We start from the raw sequence: 20,015 nt of genomic DNA, 5'->3' as shown, positions 1-20,015 counted from the left end.
TCACCAGAGCAGAGCAGAGGGTGAGGATCACTTGCCTCACCCCACTGGCCACTCTGCTTCTGGTGCAGCCCAGGATGTGACTGAGGATGCTTGACCTGCATTATAGGTTAATTATTTTTCTCTAAATTGTGTACCTGAATGTGATATTTAGGTTAATTATGATATGGGGCAATCGCCCGTTTTAAAAAATAAAACCCAAAACCCCCACCCCAAACCTCCTTTACAGTTGAGCTTCCCTTTCTCCCCTTTTCTGCTCCGTAGCCAGAGCAGGATTTTATCAAAGTTTGAAATTCATTGGGCAAGACACTTGGGAGACAGGAGAACTTTGAAAAAGCACTATTTGGTTTGGGAAAAGTCTCCCAGCTTTATTGGAGCTGTGTATCTTTTAACATGGCTTCGCCTGTTGGCTCCCCATTGCAGCTGATTGCTTCTGAATAACCACTTAGTGCCTGTTTGTTTTAAGGAAGTTGGCTGATTACCTAAAATTTCTAAGGAAGCCACAGCACTTGCAGTCGTTCTTTGGGGAAGCGCAGGATGCACTTGAAACAGATGTTAAAGCCTCGGCTCACACCAGGAACTCCCGAGTTAGTTCTGCTTTCAGACCTCGTTTTATCTGTGTTTGTATGAACCAAAAGGGTTGTCAAGCCCTGGCCCAGGCTGCCCAGGGCAGGGGTGGAGTCCCCACCCCTGGAGGGATTTAAAAGCCGTGGAGATCACATAAAAAATAACACAAATAATAAATAACACTATTTAAATAAAATAGTTTTGGAGGTGGATACCTTAACAGGAGTTGTGCAGTTCCCCACAGGCGAGCTGCGGAGGTTTGCTGCCTGATAGCTTCTCTGGGACTTACTCTCATGAATTTCCTTCCTTTCCCCACAAACCTCTACCGATGTTTGTAACTTGTGTTTGAAAGACAGGCAGTTCATTTTAAGATGAATACCTTAAAAAGCAGTAACGTGCATGAAGGGTACATACTTAGAGAAGTGGCTTTACACTAGAGCAGGGTGGATCTAGATTAGACCTTAGGAAGAAATACTTTCCTTTGAGGGTGGTGAGGTTGCCCGGAGAAGTTGTGGATGCTCCATCCCTGGAAGTCTCCAAAGCCAGGTTGGACGGGGCTTGGAGCAACCTGGGCTGGTGGGAGGTGTCCCTGCCCAGGGCAGGGCGTTGGAATGAGATGACATTTATGAAGAACGATGGAAGGAGCTGGGGCTGTTGAGTTTGAAGCAGAGGAGGCTGAGGGGAGACCTCCTCACTCTGCAACTGCCTGACAGGACGGTGTGGAGAGGTTGGGGCTGGGCTCTTTCCGCGGGGGAGTTGGGGCTGGTCTCTTCTCACGGGTAACGAGCGATAGAACCAGAGGGAATGGCTGCAAACTGCAACAGGGCAGGGTCACACTGCACATGAGGAAAAATATTGTCCCAGCAAGAGCAGTGGGAGCTTGGCACAGGCTGCCCAGGGAGGTGGTGGAGTCCCCATCCCTGGAGGGGTTTCGAGGTCATTGAGATGTGGGGTTGGGGGAGATGGGTCAGGGCTGAGCTTTGTAGAGCAAGGTCAGTAGTTGGGCTCGATGATCCAAAGGGCCTTTTCCAACCTGAAGGATTCTGTGACTCTTTGATCCTTTCCAACCCAAACCATTTCATAGTTCGATGATGTTGCATTTCTCATCTCGCCCCGTGCTACGTCACCTCCAGCAACACCGCTCCCGTTTCGAAGCCTGCCCTACCGACCCATTCCCCCTCCTGAATAACGAGGGAGCTCGTTTCACCTCCTGCCTCTCTCTCCTCACCTCTTTTTCCCCTCCCGTTTCAGCCAACCACAGCGCCAAGCAGTGCCGCACGCCCTGTGCCCTGCGCACCGTGTGCGGCGAGTGCACGAGCGGCAGCTCCGAGTGCATGTGGTGCAGCAACATGCAGCAGTGCGTCGACTCCAACGCCTACGTGGCCTCCTTCCCCTACGGGCAGTGCATGGAGTGGTACACCATGAGCAGCTGTCCCCGTGAGTAGCGCCGTAGAGGTCTTCTCCAACCTTCACGAGGATTCTCTGATTCTCCCTGCGTGGGCGAGGTGGGAAATTCCCCTCCCTCCCCTTCCCAGGGTGGATCCCAGGAACTCTGCGTCTGCATCATAGAGAATTAAGTCCCCCGTTATGGGAATTGTCAATTAAACTAAATGGCTGATAGTGAAGGCTTTCAGTTGGGATGATGAAATCTCTGCTTTTTCTTTCTTTTTTTTCCAGTGGAGAAGTACTTGTTTCATTATTTGAATTCCCATCCTTCAAATTAATTGTTATATAATTTTGAGTGATTAACGTCTCTTTGTATCTCTTCTGTATCTCTTTTTTATTCCTATATGCAGCCATGTAATTTAATAATAGATTACCCGTATCAAATCCCAATTAGGGTTTACATGACTGTTTTATTCTGAAGTATTGTCTGCATATAGCCCACAGTAGGAATTTCCAGCTTTCATTAAATAATTATTTTAATTTTTTTAGACAGATGTGTGCAAACCGCAAACGATTGGTGGTGCTTTGGAATATTGCTTTCTGTTTTCGAACTGGGAGCGGGGAGGCGGGGAGGAGATAGTCTAAAAAAAGTGGCCAAGCAGTTTTAAAAATTGTTGTTATTTGTGGCAAACTCTTTAGAGGAAAAACCAGGGCTCTGGGGGTAGGGGAAGGAGAGCAGTGCCTGTGTTCCCCAGGAGGGAAGTTGGGCAGTTTGAAGTTGCTGTAGTTGCTCCAGGAACTTTGGGAAAGTGATGAGAATAAGCCCGGGTAGCTCAAAGTTTTGGCAAAATAAGAGATGGAGAAAATTAGTTTCAAGAACTGTCAAACATGAGAGTGTGAACTTCCCGTATTGCCAGAGGACAAAAATTGGAGGAAACATCAGGCAGGAGATGAGTAAGCTGAAATAATGGAAAATAGTGATTTTCTACTCGTTTTTTCTTTAAAGGCAAAGTTTAAACGTCAGAACAGAAAGCCTGCTCATATTAGGAGAGCAAGAAGCTACAAAATACTTTTTAATACAGCATGGGGACAGGAATAGAAAAACTTTCCTAGATATACAGAGTTTGTCGCCCTGGAAATAAAATCCCATTTGAGAGAGGAACATTTAAAGGGTGACGATGTTTTTTCCCCTGACTTGGTCGATTGCTGAGCCCAGGGGCTCTGCATGTGGCACTCGGAGCAACCCAAGAAGATAGATTTTATTCTGGTTTCGTGTTCTGTGATTTTTGATTCGAGCAAGTAATTGAAATAGCAACGTGTGGTACTGAAACGTGTGGTAAGAAGAGAGTCAAACAAGCTGGTTTTTAGCCTTTGTTTCTGGACGGGTCATTTTATCACCTGATCCGTTGTAAATCGATTGGAGATCTTTTGTAATTGGAAACATTAACCTCTGCTTTTAGTGGGTGGTGTTTAATCTTCAGAAAATCCTTACATGTGCGTTGCCATGTTTCATAATTCCCTCGCAGATTAATGCAGCCTTTGTTAACAGTTACCTTAAATTCCAGAACAAATACGCTGATAGGAATAAATTTATATCTATGTGTTACTGTGAATATCGGGATAAATATTTAGAGATTTAGCAAGCTAAATACTTGAGGCTGCAAAAGACGCGCAAGGGTTTGTCTGTTTGGGGATGGTGGTTTATTCCCTGGTTTGATTTTATTTTTTTTTAATATTTTTTTTTTAAATAGCTGAAAACTGTTCAGGCTACTGCACGTGCGCTCACTGCTTGGAGCAACCCGGCTGCGGCTGGTGCACCGACCCGAGCAACACGGGCAAAGGGAAATGCATCGAAGGTTCTTACAGAGGACCGGTCAAGATGCCAACCCCGTCCTCCGCGTCAGGGAAACACAGCTTGGAGCCCATCCTTAACGTCAGCATGTGTCCTGTGGAGAACAGCTACAACTGGTCCTTTATTCAGTGCCCAGGTAAGTGAGCGACGCTTAATTGTTCAGGAAGTTTGGCCATTCGTGCACCAGTTAAATGGAAGGGGAGAGATTCATTAAGGCTGGAGCGATATCTCCATTCCCTCCTCTTAATGGAGGGAGGAAAAGAGCTCGGAGGACAGACGAGAAGTCCCACGTTTGGGGGTGGAAGGAGTTGTGCAGGGTATCTGCAGAGGTTTGAGGCATGAAGGCTTACCTGTGCGTCGCTCCTGTGACATTTTTCCTTTCCCTCCAGCCCTTTTATTCGTTTTAGGGTTGGTTGAAAGAGAGGCCGTTCTTCCTTTGAAAGTCAATCTCACTGTTATTCGTGTTCAGGGTGATCCTGAAATAACACTTTTGACACCAAACATAGAGTTTAAAATGACTTGGGCTGCTGCTACGCTCTTTCTTCCCCATTGCTTCTTGTTAAATCCCACCAGCTGCTCCCAGTCCCATCAGTGCCACATGCCAGAAATGTTTAGGAGTTCAGTTTCTCCTGCGTCGCTTGAAATTGCCATTTTCCAACACACTGAGTTCACGTATGGTGAGCGAGGCTCTACGTGAAAGGCTGTATTTGAGCAAAAATACTCATATTTTTCTGTTTCCTTCAGCCTGCCAGTGTAATGGGCACAGCAAGTGTGTCAACGAAAGCATCTGTGAGAAGTGTGAAAATCTGACAACTGGCAAACACTGTGAAACTTGTATCTCGGGCTACTACGGTGATCCTACTAATGGAGGAACGTGTCAGCGTAAGTGATGCCTTAAATCTTCCTGAGCTGCAGGCTTTGGTGTTTTTCGCTCTTTACTCATTCCTCTGGTATCTTAACTGAAATGAGATGCTCATGCCTTTTTTTCTCTCCTGCAAGCAAGGCACAATCCTCGTTGCTTCAAATCAAAGATGCGGAAATGGCTTAATGAAATTCTTCGACTTGCACTGCACAAGATAAAGATGATTTTTACCGTCTTTTGGTAAACTTTAAATGACCACCGTGAAAAATGTGCGCATTTTAGTATTTGACAATTCTGTTTCAAAGAGAAACAATGTTAATCCCAGTGTCTCGAACAAATTTTCGCTTATCGAAATTCCACCTTCTCTTGCATTTGGTTAATGTGTTGTGCATGTATTGTTATAATTGTCTGCTTCATGAATGACTTACCATATTTCACCGAGGAGTTGGCTGGATTTCACCTGAGGATTAGATGATCCTTGATAAAATTGTATTTTACGTTTGTAAAATGCTTTGGGACTCTGGCACAGAGAACTTCTTTAGCTTGTGCAAGATCCAGTTAAGAAAAAAAAAGTCTTGAAGGACCGATATGGGTAATGCTGAGGAATGAACATGTAAGACTTGCAGGTTTGCCCTTGAACTTCTCAACATTATTCCAAATTACTTTGAGTTTTTGTGGTGGTGTAGTGTGGTTAGACCAGTTGTAAAGCAGAATTCAGCTGTAATCGGTGATGTGCAGGTGTGAGAGAAGGTGCTTCATGCTCCAGAGAGCTTTACTGGAGTAGAATTAGGTGGAGTGATGGAGTGGTAGTGTTTGATAGAGTGATGGGAAAGGTAGAACAGAAATAACATTGTTTGGTGTCGGAGTGGTATGAGTACTTCCATGAAATGAATGTAGGCATCCCAGAGGAAATAAATGAAGGTGATTAATGAGGGGACATTGAAAACTTCCATAGAATCGTAGAATCCTAGAATGGTTCAGGTTAGAAGGGGTCTTGAAGATCATCTGGTTCCAGCCCCCCTGCACTGGGCAGGGACACCTCTCTCCCACCAGCCCAGGTTGCTCAAGGACCCATCCAACCTGACCTTGAACCCTTCCAGGGATGGGGCATCCACAACCTCCTTGGGCAACCTGTGCCAGTGCTTCATCACTCTCATGGAGAAGAATTTCTTCCTTATATCTGACCTAAATCTACCCTCTTGCAGTTTCAGACCATTGCCCCTTGTCCTATGACTACAGGCCCTTATGAAAAGCCCTTCTCCAGCTTCCCTGTAACCCCGTTCCCGTACTGACAGGCCACTATTAGGTCACCCTTCTCTTCTCCAAGCTGAACAACCCCAGCTCCCTCAGCCTGTCCTCACAGCAGAGGTGCTCCAGCCCTCTCATCATCTTTGTGGCCTCCTCTGGACCTGCTCCAGCAGATCCATGTTCTTCTTGTGCTCTGGGCTCTGGAACTGGACGCAGCACTCCAGGTGGGGCCTCACCAGAGCAGAACAGAGGGAGAGAATCCCCTCCCTTGCCTTGCTGGTCACACTCCTTTGGATGCAGCCCAGGACGTGGTTCACTTTTTGCAAGTGCATGCGAGTAACTTTGAGTTACTTCTTCCAAGTGCAGCCACAATCCAGTAGAAAATTCTTGGAGATTCATTTAGTGTGTGTACTGGAAGGAGCATGGACCTGGGTGAAGATGGGAGTCGGTAGCTGGAGCGTGAACGCCCTGTTTCCTCGAGCAAGAGCAAGTCGGTGATGTTTGAAGCTGTGAAGAAGAACCACCCAGCAGCCAGATTGGAGGAAGGGAGTGAAAAGATCACAAACTAGGATGAGGCTGCCCTGCAGTAGCTGGGATGTGAAATTACGACAGACGGCACGGCGGCGTGGATACGAAAGGAAAAGGTGCATCTCTGACACTTAATTTCAGAACATTATCTGAGAGATTAAATACCGCTGATATTTGTAAACTCATTTCATGTGAAGATAATTTGAAGTGCAGGGATGAATAAATCGAGACTGAGTTGGCCTGAGAAAAAAATCTAATTCTACTCTGAGCATTCAGCTTTAATCATGGGATCACGCCGTGCCTTTTGATATTTGTTACTTTTCTCTGCATGTGGAAATTGAGAGCGAGTTACTTTGGACGCTTCCGCATGAGGATTGTCCAGAAATAGTTTGTTGTTGAGAAAATGAATGATAGGCTAAAGTCACCCAGATGCCTGAAGAAGAAATTAGAAAATGTGTGGAGGAGACTGCGGAACAGCATTCATTCGTTATCTGATGGAACCGGTAGCTCATGTCAGAAGTGCTTTGCTCTCAAGTGCTTTGGGCCCAGGTTTTTAATTTGCTGTGATTTAACGGTATTTACTGTGAAGGTGGAAGAATGAGGGAAGCAAGAAACTGAGCTCAAAGACCAGAGGGAAAGTCAGAGGACATCATCCTGTCTGCTGCAGTCAGAGGGGCTGCTGGCCACCGGCATTTTTTCCTTGGTGGAAAGGATTCCCGAGGGGAATTTTTAAGATGAGAACCTGCTGATGGACAGCGGAGCCAACTCCTGCTTCGAGCGATGGGCCCTCCCTTCCTTTCCCGTTAACGATGTGCTGATTCCACCCTTTTTGGTGCTTTTGTGTGCGGCTCTACTTTCAGACTGGAGACGATTGTTGGTGCACACTGACCTGGTGCACAAGCGTCCCTGCCTTTGCACACTGAGTGTCTTTCTACATCCAAGTGCAGATCCGTGGCATTTCACCCGATGGTTGAAGTTGGAAAGGCCTTTGAAGATCATCTCTTTCCAACTCCCCTGCCCTGGGAAGGGACACCTCTCTCCCACCAGCCCAGGTTGCTCAAAGACCCGTCCAACCTGGCCTTGAACCCTTCCAGGGATGGGGCATCCACAACCTCCTTGGGCAACCTGTGCCAGTGCTTCACCACTCTCATGGTGAAGAATTTCTTCCTTGTATCTGACCTAAATCTACCCTCTTGCAGTTTCAGGCCATTGCCCCTTGTCCTATCCCTACAGATTCTTGTGAAAAGCCCTTCTCCAGCTTCCCTGTAGCCTATTCCATGCACTGGAAGGCCACTATTAGATCACCCTGAAGCCTTCTCCAAGCTGAACAATCCGAGCTTCCTCAGCCTGTCCTCGTAGCAGAGGTGCTCCAGCCAAAATAAGAAATATTTAGTGCTGAAAAGTGATAACGGTGGGGTTCAAAAGCCAAGGAGGTCTTAGAAAAGCAGGTGGAACAAGGTGCCTTTTCCTGCTGCTCTGCGCCACCGGGGCAGGTGAACATTGCTCTGTCGCCTGTGTTGAAAACATTTTGACAAACTGCAGTTATTTCTCTGAAAGAATTGTTTGCATATCATCACAGGCATTGGGGTTTGCAGAGCTGGGCAGATAATAACTAAATAGTAGGTAAATCACTCCTCGGCAGTCGCTTTTAGGAAGTGCCCAACGTAGAGAAGTGTTAATCGGGAAGGGCAGGAACTGCAGCACATCAAATGTAAAAATAGCTGCAAGGTGCTTGCTTGGCATTCAGGATTTTTTGAATTTTCTGATTAAAGTTTCACATGAAAATATGCTAGCGGTAGATAAGAAAGTTATTTGCAAAAGAACGGGAGGCACTATTATGCCTGAAATCAGATTGCTGTGGCGGTGACGCTTCCGAACGCCTCGGAGGAACGTTTGCTGGTTGCCCGTGATGAGGTGACAGTGCTGTGGTCCTGCCTGGTCCCCCCTTGCCAGAGCTGCTCCAGAGCCGTGGAGGACAACTGAAGCACTTGGCATTGAAAACTTATGTTGGGCAGGTGGGTGCCACAGTTGGTGGTGGTGTGTTGGACCCTGTCCTGGTTTGAGCTAAAAAAGCCAGTTCTGTTTAGTGATTTTTACTTTCCAGTTTAGTCTCTTCTAAAAGGCTGCACGTTCTGACGTTAACAGCGTGTTTTTGCAGACAGTGCCTGCTACTAGCAGTGATAACACCTGCTTTCTGAGATCCAATCTAAACCCATTCTCCTTCAATTTAAACCCATTTCCCTTGTCCTGTCACTGGACGCTTGTCAAAAGTCCCTCCCCAGCCTCCCTGTCGGTCCCTTCAGGCCCTGCAGGCAGGGATAAGGTGCCGCTGGAGTCTTCTCTTCTCCAGCTGAACAACCCCAGCTCCCTCAGCCTGTCCTCGTAGCAGAGCTGCTCCAGCCCCTGGGTCAGCTTTGTGGCCTCGCTGGACTCGTTCCAACAGATCCACGTCCCTCTTATGGTGGGGACACCAGAACTGGACGCAGGATTCAAGGTGGGTCTCACCAGAGCAGAGCAAAGTGGGGGAATCCCCTCTCCTGCCCTGCTGGCCACATTCCTCTGGATGCAGCCCAGGACAGGGTTGGCCTCTGGGCTGCGTGAGCGCCCTGCCAGCTCAGGTTGAGCTTCTCATCTGTTAACACCCCCAAGTCCTTCTCTTCAGGGCTCCTCTCAACCTACTCTGTGCCCAGTTTTAATTTGTGCCTGGGATTAGCCCGGCCCAGGTGCAGGACCTTTCATTTTGACTTGCTGAAGCTCCTGCAGTTTGCACTGGCCCGTTTCTCAAGCCTGTCAAGGTCCCTCTGGATGGCATCCCTGCCCTCCAGTGAGTCCATGGCACCCCACAGCTGGAAGACGAAATGCAGCAAGAGGAGCGGCGACCCCCTTGGCCATTTCTGAAGGAGTCTGTGACCTGTGGTTTGTGAAGAAGGTGGAAGGACACTCATAGAATCATAGAACAGCTTCAGTTGGAAGAGACCTTCAAGATCCTCGAGTCCAACCTTCGTCCTAGCCCTGTCAACACGGCTAAACCACCGCTCTAAGGTGGTTCATGATCAGACTGTTGCCGTGCTTCACCATCAAAAAGCCATGTCCAAGAGTTCTGTCTTTCTGCTCCAGCATCGAGCTCTAGAGGGGAACTTCAGACTCCAGCAAGGGCGTCTGGTGTGTATGATGAATAGTTTGTTCCCAAACTTCATCGTGGTCTGAAAAGCCATGAGATTTCTCTTCATCGTGTCTGTTCCAGGTCTTTAGTGAGTGTTCTCCAGTTATGGGGCTCATAGGGAAATGGTTAAAGAGATAAGACTGTTGTTTTATGTAAGTGTTCAGTCTTCTTGATTAGCAGGTTGCTAAAGAGCAAGGGCAGGAAGCATTAATATTATCTTTCAAGATACCGTGATGTGCATCTAAACAACGTGAAATTTGAAATTTGTCCGTATTTTCATGTATGTAAGCGTTGAATATCGATTGAATTTCACTTTGCTTACCCTTCGCAAAGCATAAGGAAGGCAGCACAAGGTGTTCTCACTAGTATTAAGAATTGTATTTTTAAAGTGCCACTAATAGGAAGTGTGTTTGCTTCATGGAATACAATTATTTTGTCAAATCTTCATTCAGTCTACTTGTTCCCACAATAGGCCTTTATGCATCTTCATATTTTGTTCCGTGTTGCTGCTAGGAAACCACTCGTGCACATCTGAGAAGCACAATTAAGTGTCCCTGATACGATATAGCTTCCATTACGTGCCAACATAAAGACGACATCGAAAGAGTTCATAAAACAAGGTCCAAGGTTGGCAAAGACATTCAGGATGGGGACTTCGTGTCTTAAGAGTCTGCTGGTACATTCGGTGTCCTCTTTGTGAGAGGCATATGTCTTCTTGACGAGGAGGCACCAGCCTTTAAAGCACAGTATTTCCAAGCTCAGGGACCGCAAATGAGGGTTCTTTCGGTGCTTTTTCTCTTTTTTTATGTTGTACTCTCCCATGCACCAGATGAACGCACCTTCCAATTCATGGGTAGAACAACCTTTAGGGTGAAGTTATTCTATCCATTCCTCTAGTTACAGTGAACATCAGATCAAGGACAACAGCTCAGGCTGGTTTTCTTTGGGGTTGTTTCTTCACATATGCCTCCTCTGCGTTAGGACTAAAGGTCTCCAAGTGTGTCGCCGTTACCACTTTAATCTGAACCAGGTTCTTTTGGGAAGCAAATCGCCCTTACGTCCCCGCTGTCGTACTTTGGTCTCCTGGTCTATTTTGGGCACGTCACAGACCTGATGGATTTTAGGCATTTGCTTCAACCACGACTTAGTGTCAGGCAGCTCACGAGACCAGGCTAAAGCTTTTCTAAAATAGATGGGGGCACCCCAAACCACTCACGGCACGGACATCGGATTCTTAGCACCGCCTGTTTTACCCTGACGTTGTTCATAATGGCATTGTTTCCTCAAAGACCCATTTATTTCTAGAAAAAGCCCAAAAAGCACCACGAGCTTTATTTTACTTTCTAAAACGGTCTTCTCTCAAGAATTTTGACTGAAAGGTGTTCGCAAGCCCCAAAATATTGTAAATATTGTCTTTTGCTCCCCAAGTATGGTAACCCTAGCACTGTATAACAACAAAGAGGGGAAGTTAAGTAAATTTTTAAGGCTAGAAAGCACAATCTGACCATGGTTTCATACAAAGCATCAGCCCTGGAGCCTGCGCTCGCTCTGTTTTGACGCACGGTTCTATTTCGAGCTGACTTCTGTCTCGCGAAGAAACAAAGAGAGCCCCAAATGGCTTTTCATCCGCGCTTTGCTTGTTGGTGTGTCTCAGTTTGGTGACTCAAGGGCTTAATTGCTGTTGAATCTGTTTCTCTCGCTTCATTCAGCGTTGCCTCTTTTTCCCCCCCCTCTCCTCTGCTCAACAGCTTGCAAGTGCAACGGCCACGCGTCCGTCTGCAACACGAACACAGGGAAGTGTTTCTGCACCACCAAGGGAATAAAAGGAGACGAGTGTCAACTGTGAGTTCGTTTCACTTGGGTGTTTGAAATCCAAAAGCCGTGCTCGGAACTGCTGCTTTTTCTTTTTTTTTTCAATCATATGATGTGTCTGCTCATCTCTTCATCTGCTGACGGTTGACTCATTTCATTGATGGAGCAGCCGGTTGTGCCCGGCTGAAATGATTTCCCGAAGATTTTTAAGAACAATTTCGGATGGGAATGTCATTCAGAAGGGATGGGGAGAAAAAAAATAACGCCCCCAAACTATACGTACCCCTTTGCGTTACCCCTCAGTAGCTTCTTTTTAATTGCCAGATTTTAACTGCGCGCTCTGATGCTCTTTTGGGGGAGTGAAAATCTATCTGAAAGAAGTCTTTGACATTCAAGCATTTTAGTGGAGCTGTTTCAGAGCAACAAATTTGCTGGAGGTTCCTCTGTAACGTAACAGAATTGCTTTTAGTGTAATGTTGGTGGAAATGATTGGATTCCGACATAATTTCATTGCTAAATTGATTTTTTAAGTGTTGCTCGCGTGAGTAAACGTTTTATAGGAGTAGATCCTGGAATAGCCACAAATGTAAATGGAAACGTTGGGGTTTGGCTGTAGTTATCCAGTTCCATGCATTGTGGAGAGCTAATAAACACATCCGAAGGGGGTGCAAAGGTTAATATTCAGAATTTTGTGTTTCATTTTTACCGCGTACAAGTCTGACTTGCACAGATTCTGAGATTTCTTCAGTTTAGCTCAAACATGCATCTTTTCTTTTTAATCATGTACTGTTATCATCACAGGTGATGTTTTCTGATTTTTAGTGGCTGGGAATAAATAGAACTGAAAAAAATCAATGTATTAAAAAATACGTATTCTTTTTAGGTGTGAAGTGGAAAACAGATATCAGGGAAATCCACTTAAAGGAACGTGTTACTGTGAGTACTCCTGGGGTTTTGTTTGGAGATGAAAAATGTGTTTGAAGTTTAAAATATGTTTTTTTAAATTAGTTTTAGTTGCCTCAGCATCTACTTGAAATACGAGGGACTAAGGGAAGGACTAAAAAGTAGTTTTAAAGGACTTCAGTTTTTACAAAAGTGTTGTTTAAAGAGAATGAAAAGCCTCTTCTTGATAAGGTCTATGTGATGATTGGATCTTGCAGAACAAACTTGGGAATGTTTTTCAAGTAACTTAAATGAATTCTGGTCTTGTGGAGAATCCTCTGAAATCCCTACCCAATAAGCCAAAACCAAAGCATGTCTTTAGAAGTTTTGGAGGTTCAAAATACTATTTTTCTGAAAAATTCTGTTCCGCGTTAGAAGGAAAACGGTTTCAAAATTGCCACGTTTCCTCTGAAATGAACAGTCGGATTCCCCTGTAATTCGAGAAGCTACTTTGCCAAGATTGAGATTACTTCATGGAAACTCTCCAGCTTCTATTTGCAAATATTAGCAATCAGCGCGCTGGCAGGCACGGAGAGATGTAATCTTAAATTACAGAAAGCTGCAAGTCACAAATAGTATTTCTGTGCGACGCAGAAATTATTGCCACGCTGCATTTAGCACATTTAGATTCTGCTCGTGTAGCCAAACAGGGACACTGACGGCCAGGGGTGGTGAACTGGGCAAAAATGGGAAAAAGAACTTTACAACTCTTGTAGGAACAACCTCGTGCTCTGCAGACTCAGTCTCGGTTTTCTTCCTCGAAAATTTCGTGCTGCTTCGTAGGAGGTGTGGGTATGTCACGTCCCGCTCAGGAGGGGCTCGAGTGACTTAGATTTGTAATTCCCCAGTGGAGTGGGCAACGGTGAGACAAGTCTCGAGGTCCCTACACAAACGTTTATTAATTTCTCACAGTGTGTAGACTGGACTCATGATAATCGGTTTTAGTTGCCTGACACATTGAGGCAGGCAATATACCGTGACTTAATGATAATCAGGAAAAGACTAAGTGTGCACCAAACTACAGCAAGCTGCGTGTTACTTAACGATAGCAAGGAAAAAAGGACAATAACAAATGATAACAGGCAATATTATACTTAACTACAAGGAAGAAACTGAGGCATAAATTAAGTAAACAGTATGATAGTGAGAAAGGGGAAAGGAAAAGAAAGAGGGGGGAGAGACGAGGGGAAAGAGAAACAGAGATCACCGGTCTGGATTCCGCCAGCGAGGGTTCAAGGATGCCGTCGTCTTTACTTCTTCTTATCTTCATCTCTGTCTAAACGCTTCTGTGTCTCGTTTCTTCTTTTTCTTGTGTCTTCTGTCTCTTGTCTAACTTTTTGGTTTTTCCCACCTCAATTTACACACCCTTTTTCTCTGTGCGGCTGCACAGTGTGTCCAGTAGGGAAGCAGAGCATTTCATTGCATATGTCCATCTGCGATTGCCTTATCCCCTTGGGAGATACGCTCCGAGACAAGACAGTCCTGCCTTCCCGAGATTCCTGACCCCATCCATATTCTGGCCAAGGCTGTTTGAGGCATCTGTGTCCTGCTTCCCTCTTCCACATTCCATTTAGCACTTACCAGTTTGCCACACAGGGCCAGAAACTGGCCTTGTTTTTCACCAAGCTGGAGGGTCGTAAAATGCCAAGAAATATTGAAGGCAAACATTCACGCATCCATCCACTCCAGGGGAGGTTGGAAGGTTGGTGTAGCTCGTGTCTATCCAACAGAAGCTCTACAGGAAGCAATAGGAGAAAAAACACAACTGGTGTGTAGCTTTGGGTTTATTATTGCTCAGGAGTACCTATAAGCCACTGGGTTTTAGTAAAAGGATGTGGAGACTGGTGGGTGTATCCTCAAAACTGGCTGTGCCCTGTCGATTAACAGAAAGGTTAAATTCCCCAGCCCTGGGAAATCATGAGCGTAGGGAGGGCATGCAAGTGGGCCAGCAACTGGTCCTGGTGTGACCCAGAGCAGGATGGCAGCTGGATCCGTTAACGGGAGGCTGCGCCCTAAAATTCCTCGGTGAACATCCACTGATGTGCAGAGACTTACGGCACGTGGAACTCAGTCACCTCCCAAGTGGGGATTAGATTGCTGGGTTTATATTTCTAGTACTCCCTTAGCACACAGAGGTATTGCTGCATGGAAAAAAGTCAATGTCTTGGCGTGTTCAGTGACATTGTGCCTTGCTTGGCCGAAGTTTGGATGTGGTCTAGGGGTGAACTTGCAAGTAGGGTTAATGGTCGGACTCGATGATCCCAAGGGTCTTTTCCAACCTGGATGATTCTGTGATTCTGTGATTCTATTCAAAGAGGTGAGATAACTTTCTCCCTGCCTTCCTTACAGACACCCTTCTCATTGACTATCAGTTCACCTTCAGTCTTTCTCAAGAGGACGATCGCTATTACACAGCCATCAACTTCGTAGCAACGCCCGAAGAGGTAAATTTTCTCCTTTCCCTTTAAACTTTGTCCTTTTGGTGTACGGTTGTCAGCTCAATGGATTGTGACAATTCTGCCACTCTCCAGATGCAGTCTCGTAATATCTCACCTGCATCCAGTTGTACAACGCAGCCAGAACTCCTTGAGCTTGGCTTGACCGTGCAGTTTCAAATCTTCACGGGCACATTTCGTGATTTTTTCCTGATTTTTTTTTTGGCTTGTTTGAACAACTGCTGAGCAACTCTGGTTTTGCTTGTTGCTCTCTTTGTTTTCCTGTTTTGTTCTATGCACGTGACTTGTTTTGTTCTTTATTTGGGGAGGAGAATAGTGCTTTCAGAAAACAAAAATAGTTTTTTGCTTCATTGTAAATAACAAATTCCAAGACTTTTTTTTTCCAGTGAAGATTTGCTAGGAAAGAGCACAGTAAAATTGTTATCCTAAAAACAGGTTTTCTTTTTCTTCCCCCTCTCCCAAGCAAAACAGAGACCTGGACATGTTCATCAATGCATCTAAAAACTTCAACCTCAACATTACTTGGTCCACAAGTTTTGCAGGTAAGATGAGCATGATCTAAGTTTCTTGGTAGCTTGTTTCAGTCACCAGTTTTCAACACGTGCAGACTTAATTGGGGAAATTTATTTTTTTTAACCTATGAACTCGTTCTGTAATGGTTTTAAATGTTAGGCCTGGGAGGCAGAAGTAAAATATTAAAAGTAATTACGTTTTTCTATCTTAATAGTGTGGTTTGGAAACATTGAAGGTGCAACTTTGACTTCTAGTAGTGTGATATTTTAGCATACAGTAGTTTTGGTAATGCAGCGGAGCTTAAAATTGTAACGTTAAGGTGAGCGGTTAATTTTGTAGCATTAAAATTGAGGATGCTTCCGCTTTTTTGTTTGCCACTTAAAGTGTTCATTGAAACCTCTTTTCTTGCTACCTTCTAACGTTGGAAAACAGCTGGCACGCAGGCTGGGGAGGAAATTCCAGTTGTTTCAAGAACCAATATAAAAGAATACAAGGACAGCTTCTCCAATGAGAAATTTGATTTCCGCAACAATCCAAACATCACGTTCTTTGTTTATGTCAGCAATTTCACCTGGCCGATAAAAATACAGGTAGGAGCTGTTAATGTGTGTATAATATATTTAGAAGCACTTTTTTTCTTGCAAGCACTGTGGCAGTTGGATGTGCTTTGTGTTGTCCCAGCTGAACCAGGTCTCCATCTACTCCTGCAGCAGAGAGAGGGTTTGATGTTCCTGATTAAGAGCAAAAAAGTGTGTTGTCTTCTGATTGATGTTGCCTCAGAATGCGTTGTGAAGTAATGGGGGATGCTTGCTTCTAACGGGGCTGTGTGCTAACGAGGGCTCCGGCTTGAAATGTGTAGGTATTGATGTTGAAGGAAAAAAGATAAAAAAATCACTCCTATAGCCAAAAGGCGAGCATGGAATGAGAAAACAGAGGAAAATGGTCTTAGTGTCTCTTTTTAAAGGTCTTGTTCTCGAAGGGCACAACTCAAGGGCTGTTCCTTTCCTCCTTGTTGCTGCCCAAGGCTGGAGGTACCTGCAGAAGAAGATGAAGCTCATTCTTTCCCCTAATTGAGTGCAGGCAGTAGCACACACACGTGTTGCCTCGGGTGTCAGAGTGGCTGCGGCGATAAGGCTAGTGCAGAAGAAGCAGTGGAGAAAGGTTGGTGGATCCCAGATCGCAGACTGCAATCACAGACACTCTGTAACAGCTGATAATTCAGAGAAACCTTGGCCACCTTCTTGCTCAGGGCAGGTCAAGTGCAAACCCGCGGTGTAGTCGGGGTGATCTGGGGCCCTTTGAGTCATAGGAAGGACGCTGAAGGACAAAAGGACTTCCAGATTTGAAACAGAGATCTCAAATGGAGCCCTGTGTGTTTGCATTTTGCCTTTTTTAAAACAGCTCTGTCAAATGTGGGAACCCAAAATCTCTCGTCGTTAGCCTTATTCAGCCAATTTTTGTGTGGAAGCTGCCAACTTCACGTGAATTTACTGGAAATTTCAGACATACCGGTTACTCAAGCTCACTGTAGACATCACTTCCAAGCAAGATAACGCACATGATAACATTGAGCAAGGCGATGAAGTTCCCCTGGGGAAAAAAAAAATAATCCTTAAGTTATAGTGATATTTTTCAAGGTATTTCCAGTACTTTAAAAAAAAATACTGCAAACACTTGTGAAATGTGCGCGTCACCTTCTGGTAAAGATGGTGGAGTACTTGGGAAACTTTGTCTTGTTGATTCCAGAGTGATGGATTTGATAGGCTGGCTTTGGACTGCATTTTTTAATATCATCTGCAATACTGGTCATCATTTTTCGGCTGGAGAGTTTCTACTTGACAAATTGGTGAAGCCTAAGTTCATTGTCAAGTCCTAATTTTGAGATAGGGAGGAGTTTGCAAGAGCTGCAAGGTCAGACCTTTATGTCGCTGGCTACTCAAGCAGGGAGTGCTGAGCCACGTTGTTTGCGCTGAAGATGAATACTGCTTTCAGCAGGGAAAGGAACATCCTACGTGCAAAAGTAGGCACTTGCATACTGGTTTATTTAAACCTTCAAATTCCTCTTTTATCAAACTGGTAATCACAGGAGTCAGAAAAAAAAACCCAAACACATTTTATTTAACTTACAGGTTATGTTGGCTGGTAGTTTTACTTCCCATAATCAGTGCTAGACTGTAGCTTACCCTTATTTATTTATTTGCTGTTTCTTGATGCAGAGCTGTGTGTTTGGACTTCGTAGCTGCTTCAGAACAGTCTCCGGTCCCTTAAGCTCTCCTGTGTTGATTCGTCCCCACCCTACCTGTGCTAGCTTTTCCTATGCCATTGCTGTCAGTGAGCTTAAATATCCCCTCTATCTTCTGGTTGGCAGCTTTCCCTGGATGAATTTGGACAGGTCATATCCTCTTCTCAGCCTTTAGTGTTTGTTTCTTGGCTTAAGCAAGACAAACCCTCATTATCTTGTCCCACGAAACAGGTTGTTCGGCTTCGGTTGCCTCATTTGTTTTTCCTCTGCGCTCCCTTGTATCAATCCCACTTGGTCAGTTTTGGTTGTGGAAATCAGGTCTCACCCTAGCTTTGTACAGGGATCTCTCTGAGTGCTTTATGGACCTTTCTAGGTCCTCTTAAGGCAGTATTTTGCTTTGCTCATTCTCATGACTGCAGCAATTAGTAGTCCTTATTAATTTTAATACGGACTTAACACCTCATTCTTTCACATCCTTGGTTTCCAAATGCTCAGCTCCCAATCTCGATAGAGAACGTTCTTCTCCATCCCTAACAGCATCGTTAAATGTTACCCTGCTGCTCTTACTGTGTAATTTTGCCAGTCATAAAATCATAGAATTCTAGAATGGGTTGGGTTGAAAGGAACCTTAAAGATCATCCAGTTCCAGCCCCCTGCCCTGGGCAGGGACCCCTCCCACCAGCCCAGATTGCTCCAAGCCCCGTCCAACCTGGCCTTGGGCACTGCCAGGGAGGTGCTGCCACAGCTCCTGAAGATCTTCTGGTTGTTCCTCTGCGTGGCTCTTTTCCATATGTTTAGTGATGATCCCCTTCAACTTTTGAGTCTGTCAAAGCCTGTCCAAATGCCATCCCTGAACTAACTCCTGTCCTCTTTAACACCGTGATCCTTGAAATAATTTTCACTATCTTTATTTCACTCAGGAATGAAATTTCACCCATAATGAAATTGGGATTGGCCGAGCTGTGCTGCTTGGGCCTGTGCAATTAATTATTTTTACAACAGAAAAGAGCGGGCTGGCGTAGCACAGTTTGCCATTGCCAACTCTGTCACTTGTGGAATTCGGTTTTCATTTACTACTCCAGTTCTTTTATTCAAAACTTGTCCTGAAACTTTGCATACTCTTGACGTCTTGAGAGGGTGAATATTTAGGTTCTGGATTGCTTTAGCAGCCTCGCTCCCAGAGGTGTTATCTCATGGACTCCTTCTTTCTTTGCCTTGCCCCTCTGCTCAGTGTCCTTATCCTTAATGAAAAGTCTGATTTCGTTTTAGGGATGCAGCTGATGGGTTTCAATCTCTTGCCTATCCTTCCAGCAGACCCTCTTCCCTTTCCCCCTTTACTTGTGTGGCTGAAAACCTCTCTCGCTATTTTGTTTATCGTTCGTTGAGGTCTCGCACAACTTGACGTTTGGCAGTTCTTATTTTATCTCTGTACTGCTTGCTGGCTTCTTGCTAATGAATCCTTTCCTCTCCATAATACGAATACTCTTCGGTTGTTCCTAATGTCTTTTTTGAGGCTGGTTTTAAGGATACAGCTTTCAAATAGTTTTGCATCTTTGACCTGAGAGAAGTACTTAGATGGCTGCTTTCCCGTTTCTTATCTCCTTACTCCACTTGATTTTACTGTCTTATTTAATTTCTCAGAGTTAAAAAGAGTGAACTTTGATTCTCTTACAACAGTTATCTCATTTTATCCTTAATTTAATCTGAATTTACTTGTGTGCACTTGATCCAAGCTATTTTTACATCATCAGCTCTACTTAATGCCCTTGTTACTTGCCAAAACTAAGCCTAAGTAGCATCACCTCTTACTGGTTGAGAGACCCTTTTTGTCAAGAAGTCTGGCAGCGATATCACATCCAGGAATACGAGGTTTTTACAATTTCTATTAGCTTGCTCTTTGCTTCATACCTAAGAACCTTTTTTTCCCAAAATGTTTTTTTTTCTGCATCTATCTCCAAATACCTGTTGGTGTTGAATGTCTCAAGCCTTTCTCATGTTTGCAATAGGAGCTCTTTGTTACTTTATTCTGGCTTTGTTGCCCTTATCCAGGAAGCCCACCTGCTCCTCCTTTCCCTGGAGATCTCATCATAGCTCTACGTAGCCCCCTTTTCCGCAGCAGCGCAGTAGCGTTGCTTGTTTGAGTGTGAGATAAACCGTTACCTTCTGCATCCTTTAACAGTTATTGAGAGACTCAAGTCTGCATTTTGCATTCCTAAATTTGACAAACAGCACAGTTTTCTTCACAGAATCACTGAGTGGTTAAGGTTGGAAGGGACCTCTGGAAGGTCCAGCCTCCTGCTCAAACAGGGCCACCTAGAGCAAGAAGCCAAGGGCCATGTCCAGGAAGCTTTCGAATATCTCCAAGGGTGAAGATTCCACAACCTCCCTCGACATCAGGAAGAAGTTCTTCCCCATGAGGGTGGGGAGACCCTGGCACAGGTTGCCCA

At 45.1% G+C, this 20,015-nt stretch overlaps 1 protein-coding gene across 1 annotated transcript; it reads left to right on the top strand.

Annotated features, from left to right (window-relative positions):
- Window positions 1-1,655: 1,655 nt before the first annotated feature.
- Window positions 1,656-15,916, top strand: LOC104273072 (attractin-like; the record flags this gene model as incomplete). Its single annotated transcript, XM_009868274.1, has 8 exons — window positions 1,656-2,001; window positions 3,702-3,938; window positions 4,547-4,684; window positions 11,352-11,445; window positions 12,299-12,351; window positions 14,707-14,801; window positions 15,277-15,355; window positions 15,759-15,916. Coding segments are annotated over exons 1-8 (1,200 nt in total), but the record flags the coding sequence as incomplete, so codon positions are not given.
- Window positions 15,917-20,015: the final 4,099 nt, after the last annotated feature.

This window comes from Apaloderma vittatum, unplaced genomic scaffold (genome assembly GCF_000703405.1).
Source record: "Apaloderma vittatum isolate BGI_N311 unplaced genomic scaffold, ASM70340v1 scaffold10294, whole genome shotgun sequence".
Taxonomy (NCBI): Eukaryota; Metazoa; Chordata; class Aves; order Trogoniformes; family Trogonidae; genus Apaloderma; species Apaloderma vittatum.
Note: the sequence above shows the minus strand (reverse complement) of the source record. Positions and strands in the feature narration are given on the sequence as shown.